Source organism: Malaclemys terrapin, chromosome 15 (genome assembly GCF_027887155.1).
Source record: "Malaclemys terrapin pileata isolate rMalTer1 chromosome 15, rMalTer1.hap1, whole genome shotgun sequence".
In the NCBI taxonomy this organism is placed as follows: domain Eukaryota; kingdom Metazoa; phylum Chordata; order Testudines; family Emydidae; genus Malaclemys; species Malaclemys terrapin.
In genome coordinates, this window is record NC_071519.1 from 6,791,428 (window position 1) to 6,806,359 (window position 14,932).

Below are 14,932 nucleotides of genomic sequence, written 5' to 3' on the forward strand. Positions count from 1 at the left end.
CAGATTCCCTGCTGCGTGGCTCTGTGATCCAGGATAAGGACCGCTGCATAAGATCTCTAACCGCCCTCCCCCTCCACAAAGTCACATAGCCGCCCCCCCCCCCACAGACAATGAAAACCACCTCCCAGACTGACCAGGGTGCCTAGTGACTGCACTGTGTGTGTGACCTGCTGCTGAACCTGCCCCCGTGTCTGTACCAACCACCTTTCCCCCCCTTAAAACAGACTGTCCTCTAAAAAAACATGATGGAAACAGCAATTAACAGAAATGTATTTTTTTATTAGCAAATGGACAGTTAGGGGATGAAACTGGGATGGGGGCTTGGGTGAGGCGGGAAGGAAAGGACTTATCAAATTTTGGGGAATGACAGCCTTCTGCCACTTGAGCAGTCTGCAGGGGTTGAATGACAGTTTTCACGGGCTCTGCAGCCCCTCCTTCTTGGTACTTTCGGTGAGGGGGGTATGGGACTTTGTGGCGGGGGACGGTGGTTACAGATAGACTGCAGCGGGGCTCTGTCCTCCTGCCTCCGGTCCTGCAGAACATCCACAAGGCGCCGGAGCGTGTCCGTTTGCTCCCTCATTAGTCCAAGCAGTGTTTGAGTCGCCTGCTGGTCTTCCTGCCGCCACCTCTCCTCCCGTTCACTGTGTGCTCTCTGGTATTGGGACATGTTCTCCCTCCACTGACTCTGCAGGGTTGCCTCGGCTCGGGAGCAGCCCATAAGTTCTGAGAACATGTCATCCCGTGTCCTTTTCTTTCTACGCCTAATCTGCGACAGCCTCTGGGAGGGGGATGACAGGGTAGGTCGGGAGACAGCCACAGCTGTGGGATGGGAAAAAGGGAGTGAATTCCTCAGAAAGATAAATTTTTGGGTGAACAAAGAAAATAGTCTTTCTCTGTGAAAAAGACCATTCACAGCACCTATCACATGCGCACTCAGGACAAGGTCGAATTTTCGGCCTTCACATTCAGTCCCTGGGGTCTTGCAGTGCAGATCACAGAATCGGAACAGCACAGCGGAATTTGGGTAGCGGGCTGACATGGTAAGCCGTAGACTTGTGGCAGCTTAAAACTTTAATAATAGCACTGCCCTACTTTCACGTTCAAAGCAATGCTCCTAGCGTTGGCCAGTTCCTGCTGCCAGCAATCCGGCAAGCATGAACTCTGCCCCTGTCCCACCCCCTCGCGGCTGTCCCCGGGAAAGATCCCTCTATGCTGCCCCTCTCCCGCCTCCACCGCATGGCTGTAAACCGGCGGTTACAGTTCTGTAAAGGAACAGGGAAGCAGTCCCAATACTAACATTCCCCTAATTCAAAGCAGGTCACCATGAGCGACATCACTCTGATGCGTATTTCAGACAGCGACAAAGAACGCATGCTTCGGGAAAGCCTGCAAAGACCAGGGCCGTATGCCGCCATGCTTTGCAAGGCAATGATACCGGAGTACTTGATGGTAGCCTGGCGCGGAAACGTTTCATACTACGGAGGACACAACATGGCCGCTCTGCCAAGGAACCTCATGCAAAGGCTTTCCAATTACCTCCAGGAGAGCTTCATGGAGATGTCCCCTGAGGATTTCTGCTCTATCCCCGGACATATTGACCAAATTTTACTGTAGCTGCACTGGCAAGGGCTAAACAGTAGAGCGCCTAGGGCAAACCAATCAAGATATACCGGACATTGTTAGATTTTTTTGCAGCAGTTGCACTACCAAAGACTAGAACTTTAAGTGCCTAGGACAATCTAATCATGAAAAAGCCACAGTTAATATTAATATTCTTTTCAAAATAAATGTTTACATGTTTAATCCACTTACCGGCTGATCCTTCCCCTGATTCTGGGTCCGGGTTAACGCCTGGGGATGGTTGGTACGGGATCCCTGTGAGGGTGATGAAGAGATCCTGGCTGTCTGGGAAATCAGCGTTGTAAGCGCTGTCGACTGCCTCGTCCTCCTCATCTCCTTCCTCTTCTTCCCCGTCCACTACCATCTCAGAGGAAGCGGGCGTGGACAATATCCCATCCTCAGAGTCCACGGTCAGTGGTGGGGTAGTGGTGGCGGCCGCACCTAGGATGGAATGCAGTGCCTCGTAGAAACGGCATGTCTGCGGCTGGGATCCGGAGCGCCCGTTTGCCTCTTTGGTCTTCTGGTAGCCTTGTCTCAGCTCCTTGATTTTCACGCGGCACTGCGTTGCATCCTGGCTGTATCCTCTCTCTGTCATGGCTTTGGAGATCTTCTCGTAGATCTTTGCATTCCGTCTTTTCGATCGCAGCTCCGAAAGCACGGACTCATCGCCCCACACAGCGATCAGATCCAAGACTTCCCGATCAGTCCATGCCGGGGCCCTCTTTCTATTCTGAGATTGCATGGCCATCTCTGCTGGAGAGCTCTGCATCGTTGCCAGTGCTGCGGAGCTCGCCACGATGTCCAAACAGGAAATGAGATTCAAACTGTCCAGACAGGAAAAGGAATTCAAATTTTCAAATTTTCCCGGGGCTTTTCCTGTGAGTCTGGTCAGAGCATCCGAGCTCGAACTGCTGTCCAGAGCGTCAACAGAGTGGTGCACTGTGGGATAGCTCCAGGAGCTATAAGCATCGATTTTCATCCACACCTACCCTAATTCGACATGGCCATGTCGAATTTAGCGCTACTCCCCTCGTTGGGGAGGAGTACAGAAGTCGAATTTAGGAGACCTCTATGTCGAACTAAATAGCTTTGTTGTGTGGACGGGTGCAGAGTTAATTCAATTTAGCGCTGCTAAATTCGACATAACCTGCTAGTGTAGACCAGGCCTGACAGTGAGATATTGGCTCAGCTCTTTCTTTATGCTGCTGTTATAGTCCATGAAACATCAAGGATTGAATGCAGGGCTGAATTCTCGCACCAACCCCCTGAAAAATTTCAGTGCCCCAGAGAAATCCTGACCCCTGCTATTGGAATGATATGCTAGAGATTTGAATTAGAAAGGGACTGTCTGCATTATCAAAGTGGGGAGTGAATAATAATCTATAGCAATGTCGTTACCCACAAACACACTGTAATCATGCTCCAGCTGGAAGGGAAATGGGCAGGAATTCTTGCTGTTCGGCCATGTACACACATACACTAATGCACAGCTGTGAGTGTGCTGGGGGAGCTGGTCTGAGCAAACAATTTGAAGTGACAATTCAGTGAGAACAGAATCATGTGGTGTGAAGTAACTCTACATCAAGTAGTTGTGGCTGAGTGGTTAAGGCACTAGACTAGAAATCCATTGGGGTCTCCCCATACAGGTTTGAATCCTCCTAACTACAGAAATATTAGTGTGTTGTCTTAGTGCTGGGGATCAACAGTGCCAAATTGGAGCAAGAGCTGGCTACACTTTAAATACTGTTGTGATACTCCTATAGGACTTTAGACTAGACAGTTGCTACAGTGAGTGGAGGGGTTTTCCATCCCTGTAATAGCTACATTGACAGAACAATCTTTCTTTTCATTTAGCAATATCTAACAAGGGGTTTAGGTCAGCTTAACTATACTGGTTTGGGATGTGTGGATTTTTCACACCCTGAAAGACGTATTTGTTAGAGGGTTTATCCCTTCAGCCTCCCATTCCCTGGTCCTTCTCGCATGAACAGAAAGCAGCAATACCCGAAGTTCAAAGGTGCAAACAATTCGATGTTTATTGGGGTAAACTTCCAGCAAGCAATGATTCCAATTTGCTTCTTCAGTATCCCCCTTCCCAGCTCTGACACCACAGAGCCTTGCCTGTGTCCCTCTTCCCATTCCCCCCCACTTAGCAAAACATCATTCCAAGTCCCCCCTCCCACTTCCTGATTGACTGCAGGCTATATAAAATATATGGAGATATACCTATCTCACAGAACTGGAAGGGACCCCAAAAGGTCATTGAGTCCAGTCCCCTGCCTTCATTAGCAGGACCAAGTACTGATTTTTTGCCCCAGATCCCTAAGTGGTCCCTTCAAGGATTGATCTTACAAGCCTGGGTTTAGTAGGCCAATGCTCAAACCACTGAGCTATTCCTCCCACTAATAAAACTTGAGTTCTGCTTAGCTATACCTTAACCAATCATTTTACTAAAATTTAACTAACCAATCCTAACATATTGTAACATGCTTATCTAACCAATTATATCCCACCACCTTAATTGGTTTACACCCAACAAATTAATTATACAGCAGACTGAAACAATCACAAAACCAGACAGAGATTATACAGACAAGCAATAGGAAAGTAGGGACTACAGTGATAGAACAACAAAGAAATGAGGATTTCACACCCCAGCTATTAATAAGTGAGTTGTTGCCAGACAGGATGCTATAATAGTAGAGGTTGTGGGTGCTGGTTGCTTAACTGTCTGGCCCACAGGGCAGGATTTTGAGGTTCACCATTACTTTCTCAGAATGCTAGCAACCATCCTTTGTTCACTTAAAACGTGAGCAGGGAGATTACAACATCTCAGAACTCATGGCGCTCCAGGAAACCTGTAACTTTAGGTCTGGGTGAGTGTGTCTGAAAATCAGCTGTGTTGTAGAAGGTCTTTAGGAGTTGAAAGAGATGCACCATCTCGACCTCCCTAAAGAGTTAATCAAATATTAATTGAAAACTAGGGTTGTTAGATCATCTTCTCTGCATTATTAGGATGGTGGACTGGTCTAAAGCACGAGTTTTAAAACTCTTTTTTCTTATCTCTTGGGTGTTCTGTTCTGATCTTTGCTTAGAGATGTGGTTTCAAATCCCACTCCTGACATGACCATTTTCTTCTATCTGGAGAAAATGGCCTTACTTCAATCTCCTTTGGAACAATAGAACTCCATTTGCTTAGCTTTTCTATTACAGTAGTTGTAGGAGAAGTTCCAAACCAGGGGAAAACACTGCCTTTTCTCTCTACCGATAAATTTTTGTCTTCCTGCATTCCAAGCCATTTTCTCAAATACATCCATATTTCCCACCCTTTTTTGTTTAGTTTCTTTGCTTTTATGAAACTTTAGGGTCATCATTTAATTGCCACACAACTGTACTTATGAAGTAAAGTGAAATACAACATTTTTTTTTGCTATTTTTGCAGAAGAGTTTTGCTTTCTGACCTGGAATTGAACAGGGGCTACCTCAGGGGGAAAATGCTACTCCCTTTTCTTGACTCACCCGAAAAACCATAAGTTCTTGATGCCCTTTGTTTCCCTGTTCTTCAAAGGGAATCAGCTAGTGTAGTGGCTCCTGAGAGAGTCGTAGAAAAGGGCCCCAAAAGTGATAGTAGCTGGCTTCTGTAGTGTAGTGCTTATCAAATTTGCCTAACACACAAAAGGTTTTTTGCTGCTTTCTCTCCTTTGGTCTTTTATCACTCCAAGTCCTTTCTCAACTACATCCATAGCTTCTATGCTTTCTTCTTTGTTATTTTTTTCCTTTCATGGAACTTTAAATTCAAAAGGAGAGGGTTAGCTTGCATTTTGAGGGAAGGAACAGACCATCATTTGGGAGACTGCCCGCTACAAATCTGAGTGTAAAAGAATCCCAACCCTTTGTTCTGCGTATTTAGCTACCAGCCAGCAGTTTCCCCCTCCCTTTTCTTTACGCTGAGCTAACTACAAACAGCCTCGTTTATCCTTTTCATGTCCGAGAAATCTATTGACTGATGATCACATTTCTACTACTTTCCTGGCTAGGCACAGTTGGGGGTGTGAGGAATCAGAACATAATAATTGGAACTCTCTAAACCCTCCTTTTAACATACAACATCACATTCCCCTTTTTAAATAACATTTTTCCCATAATATTTTTGAACTCTCATCATCTTGCATGTCTTCAAACAATGTTAACACAAGCTCTGAGCTACAAATTTCCTTACTGTTCCATTGGTATTTTTAGCACAGTATATTGATTTTTATTGCCATCTCGTTTTACTCTCAGGCTGGTTTTTATAAATCATCACAAATGCAGTAACGAGGAGTTAGAGAAATATATAAGAAATGAATATCATGTGATCCAGTCGATAGGCAGAGAGCTGACTCCGTCCGCAGCCTGAAACAATCTCCATCACAATAAAGAGGTCTGGAAAGGATATGACACAGAAGTACCTATATGCCCAATGCAGAGCTGGAGCCAATGTAAGAAGAAGTAGAGAAGCTACAGATCGCTGAAGAGGGACAGTCAGCTCCTGAAGGGTTATTTTCCCCTCTCTTAGCTAGGCTAGAATAGAAGAGGAGAAAATTCTCTCTCACTCTCAGAGGATAATGGAAATGTCAATTTGACCTCTCTTCCTCTTCTACTAAAGCTCAGACAGGAAGAGACATTTTCTGCCTAAGAGCCTCAAGAGAGCAAGGTTAGGGAGCAGGCAAAGCTAATGTCACCTCATCTGAGGTAGTATCAAACCCCCTCCCTGGGCTTCTAGGAAAGAGTTAGTATTGGCTCCATATGTTTTCCTGGAAGAGCCCCTAGGTAGGGGAAGAAGAAGAAGAGAGGGTTGTGATGGGCCTAAATGAAAGCAGAAGAGGATTGTTCTTCTTGGGGTTTGTTTGTGTTACTCTTGTGATCCTTGTGGAGGAAGCTGAGGCATCATTTGAGTTTGTGTCAAAGCCTTCGGTTGGGCTCAGTTTGTGATCATGAGCACAGGGGATCCTTCACCCTCCATTCTTGTCCCCTCAGGGCAATGGAGAAAGGACCAGGTTCTAAAATTAGATAGAGGAGCCAGAGAAAGCCTAGTACAGGTGACTAAAAAACACCCACTGTTACCTCTCTGGTGGTCTAGTCTATTCATTACGTTTCAGTGCTTTCACCACCGTGACCCGGATTTGATTTCCAGTCAGGGAATGAAGATTTTCAACACCTGTCTTCACTTGTTGTCTCCTCAATTGATGCTTCATCATGCTCAGATGGGTTTTGGAGACCATGTGAAAATCAAACAGCCTCAGAACAGAGCATAGATATGTTCCCATTATGGACCTTTCATACAAGTAGAGCTGGTCAAATCATTTATTTCCTTGCTTGCTAGCTAGCCTAACTTATATAATAATAATAATTAATAGTTCAGGTTGCTCCAAGATGATTTTTTTTCAGTTTTCTTGTTGAAACAAAATTAAAAAAAATAATCATTTTTGGCCCACCAAAATATTTCAGTAAATAAAATATTCATCCTAAAAATGTTCACCCAGTTCTATAGACTAGTCTTCGGAATTAACCATCTGGAGAGAAGGATCATTAGCCTCTTCCATTCCTGAAGTCTAGCTGCTGAAGGGTTCTGAGAATGAACCATATTTCATAGCCTTCCATCTTTATACCACCGGTTGCCATCTTGCTCAAGGTGAAAGGCAACGTGGTTTAGTGGCAGATCTATGTATAGCCCTCTGTTCAAATGTCTACAGAGTAGTATTTATTTCGCATTGTATATAAAAATAAAATAAATTGTGTTGAAACCTAAACCTGGGATCAAGGTGAAACATGGCAATTTTAAATCAAGAACAAAATCTCTACTGAGTTGAACAGAAGGAAAGCTTTTTAATCAGGTCCTTTCAAATGCTAAAAGTTGAGATGGTTCTTAGAGGTTCCAGACACATAATCAGCCAGAATTTTCAGAAGATCTCGTATCCACCACTAGAGCCAGATTTTCAGAAGTACTCAGCTCCCAGTTAGGCCCCTTAATTTTTACCCAGTTTTTCATCTTGGGTCAGCCTGAATGTCTATTATTGTTATTATAATGTTGGTTAGGCTAGCTAGCAAGGGGGGAAATAATTTGCACGTCTATTTGTGTAAAAGGGCATGCAGCCTGGACTTTGAGGTGCACAGTGGAAACATACCCACATTCTGCTATTAGGTGGTAGGAAGCTTTGATTTTCATATGGTCTTCAAAGTCCTTACCAACATCGTTTAGAAGGGGGAGTCAGAAAGAAAATCACACTTTTGTTTGAATTGCAAGTGAGGAATGAACTAAGGTTTTTTGTTGTAAAGTTACTTTCTCTGAGCAAGAATTGAATCCAGGCTGCTGATCCCACCTATGAGATCATGAAATCTGGAGAAAGCAGAGGAGGTTTCTGCTAGTGCATGTCTTTTATTCCCCTATTAAGTGAGCAGGGAGACTACCACACCTCAGAAGTCACATGGCTCTAAGAAACCTGCAGCTTTGGGTGAGGGTGATTGTGTCTAAAATCCAGCTGTGCTGTAGAGGGCCTGTAGGTGTTGAAAGAGATGTGCCCCTGGGCCTCCCAGAGCAACTCATAAAACATTTAAGAAAACTAGGGTTGATAAATCAGCTGCTTCTATGGTGTCAGGATGGTTGAGTGCTCTAAAATTCCAGCTTCAAGGTGCTATTTTTCTCTCAAAGGGGTGTTCTGGTCTCCCTTGGAAGCCTGGGGTAATAGCCCACTCCTGAAACAATCATTTTATTCTACCTGGAGAAATGTCCTCATTACAATCTCTCTTTTAACATGAGAAGAGTGCTTGCTTTGGATTTCTGTTGGAGTAGTGGCAAGAGAAGGTGGAAGGAATTCAAATACCTTCAGAAGCTGCATATCGAGGGCACCTAGTTGGGTAAATTCCAGTTTATTCCCAGGAGAAAGTTAGCATTGCTTGAGGGTGTGCAGGATTGGGTGTTAAACATACAGGTGGAGGAAGAAGGGAGCAGTACAGTACAAATGTATTACATTATTAATTAGTTTATTTATTAATGTATTTAGTAAATAAATTTATTCATTCATTTTTATTGATTACATTTAAATGTATTTAGATTTATTAAATTAAATTGAATTAAGATCCTATTGTTTCTATGCTCAGATGTTTTAAGTAGCTGGTAATCTCCCAAATAATGATCTATTCCTTCCCTCAACATGCAGGCTAATCCCCTCCTTTTGACCTTAAAGGTTTCATGGAAGGAAAACCTATGAAGAAGAAAGCATAGAAGTTATGGATGTATTTAAGAAAGGACTTGGACAAAAAGAACCAGAAGCACTAATGCTCCTGGGTGGTTTTGAACCCAATACTTTTTGCATGTCAGACAACAGAATAACTGCTACACCACAGAAATCACTAATTATTACAGCTTGCAAACAGAGGCTGAAAGAGGCTCACTGTCACAACCAGAGCCCAGGCCCATGCAATGACACAAATTCAAATGACACTTGAGCTTCCTCCAACGGGATCACAAGAGCAACACAAATTCCAAGAGGAACAATCCTCCTATGCCTTCATTTACCGCAGCACAACTATCTCTGCTTCTTCTGCCTATCTAGTGTCTCCTACAGGAGAGTCCACTGAGCAGAGAGCAATTCTGTCCTAGAACCCAAGCCAGGGGTTTTGACACCACTTCATTTGAGCTGGTATGTTTCACAATGACAGGCCCTTTAGCCTTGCCTGCCCCCTAGTGCTGCTCCTCGTTTATCAACTCTGTGTGCTTAGGAAGCAGCTAAACTGCTGTATCCCCCTTCTCACAGGCCACCTTATTTCCTCTCCTTGTTCTCCTCGGCTATCCCAGGCCCTTTCCCACAAAAGCTTTTGTCAGAAGCTGGACTGGAGTGACCTAAGTACCTGCAGGTTCCCCCCGCCCCCACAGACACTTCCTAAGGCAAACAGTCATTCCCTTCTCTGACACTCCTGGGGTAGGTTGCCTTTGAAAAGCCTTTCCCCCTGCTTTTGGGTTCAAAAACTCTGTGTTGGGTTCACTGTTTCTTTAGTTAGGAGTGGTTGTTCTCACACCTATCTCTTTGCTTTCCACATAAGGTGAGGGAAGGATATTATAACCTAGTATTCTGGCATTAAATGACCAAACTTTTCTGTCTGAAATGACCTTCCCAGTCAGTGAAAAACTTTCCCTTGACTTTACTGCATTTGGATTTCCTGTCTTGTTGAATGGGTCCCTGGGAGCTGTCAGGGAAATGTCCATGGAAAAGGGGAGCAGATGTGAGCTTTGTTGGTTGGGAAATTTGGCTGAGTTTTGTCTCCTTGTGAGATGGGGAAATTGGAGGAGCTCTTGCAGCATTTCTGATTATTGAGTTAAAAAAGAAGTTTGTGGTGTACTTTGTTTTCCTGTTTTTCAAAGGAAAACTGATTGAGCTGATGCACTGGCTACTAAGAAAGCTCTATTAAATAGGACCAACGGTATTAGATTTCTGTAGTGTGGTGGTTCTCATGTTTGCCTCACCTGTAAGAGGACACTGGTTTTTGAAACCAGGCAGGACCAATAAGCTTTCACTCCCTTCTGAGTCCTTTTGTCTTCTTTCAGTCCATCTGCTTTCCTTTCTCAAATACATCCTTAAATTTTATGATTTCTTCCTCATTATTTTTCCTTTCATGAAACTTTAAAGTCTGAAGGAGGGGGTTAGCCTGCATTTTGATGGAAGGAACAGACCATCATTTGGGAGATTACCAGCTACTTAACAAATCTGAGCATAGAAGAATCCCAACCTATTCTCCTGCATATTTAGCTCCTAGCCAGCAGTTTTCCTCCCCCCCCCCCTTTTTTTGATCTAACTACAAACAGGCCCAGGTCCAATTTTCATGTCAGATAAATCTAGTATGGACTGATGATCACATTTCCCCTCCTTTCCTGTCTAGGCAGGGTCTGAGTATGAGGAATCAGAAAATCACAATAATGAGGAATCAGAAAATAACAATAAGAAATGTCTAAGCCAGCCTTTCAACACACAGCACCACTTTTCCTTTTTGAAATAACATTATATCCTTTAAAAAATGAGGACTATGTGTGGCACCTTAGAGACTATCAAATTTATTTGGGCATAAGCTTTTGTGGACTAAAACCCACTTTATCAGATGCATGGAGTGGAAAATACAGTAGGCAGGTAAAAATACACAGCACATGAAAAGATGGAAGTTGCCTTACAGAGTGGGGGGTCAGTGCTAATGAGGCCAATTCAATTAGAGTGGATGTGGCCCATTTCCAAAAGTTGACAAGAAGGGATAAATAGCAAAAGAGGGGAAATTACTTTTTATAGTGCTAACGAGGCCAGTTCAGTCATGGTGGATGTGACCCATTCCCAACAGTTGACAAAGAGAAAATTATTTTTTGTAGTGAACCTGCCACTCCCAGTCTTTATTCAGGCCTAAATTGATGGTGTCCAGTTTGCAAATTAATTCCAGTTCTGCAGCTTCTTGTTGAAGTCTGTTTTTGAAGTTTTTTTTGTTGAAGAATGGCCACTTTTAAGTCTGTTATTGAGTGTCCATGGAGATTGAAGTGCTCTCCTACTGGTTTTTGAATGTTACAATTCTCCATGTCTGATTTGTGTCCATTTATTCTTTTGCATAGAGACTGGTTTGTCCAATGTATATGGCAGAGGGGCATTGCTGGCACATGATGGCATATATCACATTGTTAGATGTGCAGATGAACGAGCCTCTGATGGTGTGGCTGATGTGGTTAGGTCCTATGATGGTGTCCCTTGAATAGAGGGAAATGTTAGTTTGTTCTCTCTTCCTGTTCAATCTAAGCTAACAGGAAGAGACTTTTTCTGCGTAAGATTGTTGAGGGGCAAGAGAGTGCATTTCATTTTGGGCTCGTCATATACACAAAAAAGCACACTTAAGGCAGCAAGATCAAGCACCCCCCACGGGGCTCGAACCTATGACCCTGAGATTAAGAGTCTCATACTTCACCAACTGAGCTAACCAGGCTGTATATAATGTCTTTTCAAAGGCACAGTCACAGTGTAGACAGTGCCCTAAGGCTACTTCTCTGCAAGTTGAGATTCCTTTTCTGACATTTGCCTTCTGTCTTTGTTCCTTTGCTCTCCAGCTAGCAAACAGGGGCTATTACAAGGCTCGTTAGAAGCTGATTTCTAGACCTGAGAGCTGGGGTTGATTTACCAGTTTGTTAGAGGAAACTAGCATGGGAGGGTGGAATTTAGTGTTCTCCCACCAGGGGGAGATGCTGTTTGACTCACATAGTGGGGAAGAGTCAAAAAAAGCTTCTCAGTTTTTAGAGATGGGACAGATAAGCCAGTCCCCCCCCAAGCCACACACACATTTTTGCAGCATATCAGACCCCCTGGGTAGAAGCTCCTCAAAGGAAATGTGGCCCCAGGAGTGTCAGAGAAGGGAAACACTGTTTGCTTTAAGAGGTGGGTGAGGGAAACCTGCTGGTCCTTAGTTCCCTCTAGCATCTGATTAAACCATTTGTGGGAAAGGATCCAGGGTAGCCGAGGAGGACAAGGAGAGGACAGAAGGGCTTGCAGCTGGTGTGCAATCCCCATGCTCCCGGTGGCCCGAGAGAAGCAGGGTTCAGCACTTTGTCGGCTTGTCCTTATCAACAAGGCAAAGAATGGCTTTTTTCTCTAAATATTTTAAAAAGGCGCTGAGTTGACCGGCAGATGTCATTTCATTTGTATTTACAATGGAATGATTCTCTCTAGGATAGACAGGAATGCTTCAGCTAGACTCTGATTCCACAGAAATACTAGAAGCAATAGTGTCTAAATAGTACCTGCCTTTTTTCGGAGAACAGCAATGTCCAAGTTTTCCATGGACATTATCGTTCCAGTGCCTCAGGCCCTATCCAACAATACAAGAAACCAAAATGCAGTGAAATACATGGAAAGTTTCTCACCATAGGATTCACTCACCAGGCCAGGAGGAAAGTTTTGCCAGAACACTTGGTTATAATATCCCTCCCTGACCTTAAATGGAAAGCAAGGAGATAACTTTCAGAGCACATAACCACAGCTTATGACTCTCACATTCTACATTGTCAATGTACTGCACCCTTCTCCCTCCACTTGCATATTGAACAGCCAAGCCTGCCTCCCCTCAAGCCATGCCAAGACTCTTCTGGATAAGGAGCTTGGAATTTACCCAACTAGGTGCTCTAAATGCACTGCTTTTGAAGATGTTTGAATTCCCTCCAACTTCTCTCATACAAATGCTAAGTAGTTGGTGTTGTAATGTTACAAGAGAGGTTGAAATTAGGCTATTTCTAAAGGTAGAAGACAATCATTGTGTCAGGAGGGGAATTTGAATGCATGCCTCCATATGGAGCCCAGAACAACAAATGACAGAAAGACACAACCTTGCATCTAACGCGTTAGATCACGCAGCCAGCCTGACGTGGTTAGTTCAGTGATTTACCAATCTTAGTTTTCTTTAACTTGTTATGAACTCTTCAGGGAGGCAGAGATGACACATCTCTTTCAACTTCTAGAGACCTTCTGCAGCACAGCTGATTTTTATATGTAGTCTCCCTGCTCACTTTTTAAGAGAATAAGAGATGGTTGCTACCATTCTGAGAAAGCAATGTTGAACCTCAAACTCCTGCATCGTGGGCCAGACGGCCAAGCAACCAGCACCCACAACTTCTACCACCTTTTGTTTTCAAAATAGCTCAGCCCTCAGTGTGTTCAGCCTTTCTGAAAACCTGGCCAAAATTTTTGTGGCCTAAACGGGAGCGGAGTTCTTCTGAAAATCTGGCTCTAGCGTGGGTGTGAGACCTTCTGAAAGTTCTGGCCTATGTGTCCGGAAGCTCTAAGAACCTTCAGAACTTTTATCCTGTGCTAGAACCTGATGAGAAAACCTTCCTTCTGTAAACTCAGCAGAGATTTTCTCATTCACTTGCAATCACAATGTTTCATCTTGATCCCAGGTTTAGGTACCAACAAAATGCATTTATTGTATTTTTACATGCAATGTGAAACAAACACCCCTAGTTGGGCAGAGGGATAGAAGTAGGTCTGCCACAAAAGCACATTGCCTTTCATCAGTAGCTACCTGAGTAAGGCTACGTCTTCACTACCTGCCTGAATCGGCAGGTAGAAATCGATCTCTCGGGGATCAAATTATCGTGTCTTGTCAGGATGCGACAATCGATCCCCGAATCGAAGCTTGTACTCCACCAGTGCAGGTAGGAGTAAGCGCCGTCGATGGGGGAGCCGTGGAGGTCGATTTGCCGCCGTCCTCACAGCGGGGTAAGTCGGATCGGATACGTCGAATTCAGCTACGCTATTCACGTAGCTGAATTTGCGTATCTTAAATCGACCCCCCCCCCGCGTAGTGAAGACGTAGCCTCAGGTAGTAACCAGTGGCCAACAGGTGAAAGGCCCATCATCTATGCTTAGAACACTTCAGCAGCTAGACCTCAGGAATGGAAGAGGCTAATGATCACTTTCTCCAGGATGGTTATTTCCAAAGACTGGTATATAGAGTGGGATGAAAGTTTTTTGGATGAATATTTTATTTGCTGAAATATTTTAGTTGACCCAAAATGATTTTTGATTTTGTTTCAACAAGAAAATTGGAAAAAATATTCATCTTCGGTCAACCTGAATGTCTATTATTATAATCTTGGTTAGGCTAATTTGCACATGTCTATTCATGTAAAAGAGCATGCAGCGTGGACTTTGGGGTGCACAGTGGAAACATGTCCACATTCTGCTATTAGTCAGTGGGAAGCTTTGGTTTTTATATGGTCTCCAAAGCCCTTCCCAACATCATGTAGAAAATGAAAGAATCAGGAAAAAACATGGATTTGTTTAAATTGTAAGTGAAGCAATGGCCCTCTGCCATGTACATTGGCCAAACCAGACAGTCTATGCAAAAGAATTAATGGACACAAATCTGACATCAGGAATCATAACATTCAAAAACCAGTAGGCGAACACTTTAACCTGTCTGGTCACTCAATGACAGACCTATGGGTGGCAATTTTGCAACAGAAAAGCTTCAAAAACAGACTCCAACGAGAAACTGCTGAGCTTGAATTGATATGCAAACTAGATACAATCAACTTAGGCTTGAATAGAGACTGGGAATAGCTGAGCCATACAAACATTGAATCTATCTCCCCCTGTAAGTATTCTCACATTTCTTATCACACTGTCTGTACGGGGCTATCTTGATTATCACTTCAAAAGTTTTTTTCTCTTACTTAATTGGCCTCTCAGAGTTGGTAAGACAACTCCCACCTGTTCGTGCTCCCACCTGTTCATGCTCTATGTGTATATATATCTCC

The 14,932-nt window shown here is 43.8% G+C and overlaps 1 protein-coding gene across 1 annotated transcript; it reads right to left on the reverse strand.

The window, feature by feature from the left end:
- Positions 1 to 286: 286 nt before the first annotated feature.
- LOC128823055 (uncharacterized) lies at positions 287 to 2,756 on the reverse strand. The gene is made up of 2 exons (XM_054005108.1): positions 1,813 to 2,756; positions 287 to 819 (listed from the first exon to the last, which is right to left on the reverse strand). The coding sequence occupies exons 1-2, from the start codon at positions 2,597 to 2,599 to the stop codon at positions 350 to 352; spliced, it is 1,257 nt and encodes a 418-aa protein (XP_053861083.1). The 5' UTR covers positions 2,600 to 2,756; the 3' UTR covers positions 287 to 349.
- Between the last annotated feature and the right edge of the window lie 12,176 nt (positions 2,757 to 14,932).

What these genes read in the sequence shown, in the direction of transcription:
- LOC128823055 (XM_054005108.1), bottom strand. Translation starts at nt 2,599, where the DNA reads ATGAAAATCGATGCTTATAGCTCCTGGAGCTATCCCACAGTGCACCAC. An exon ending in ATCAGGGGAAGGATCAGCCG is followed by an intron (nt 820 to 1,812) that starts GTAAGTGGATTA and finishes CCCATCCCACAG; the next exon opens with CTGTGGCTGTCTCCCGACCT.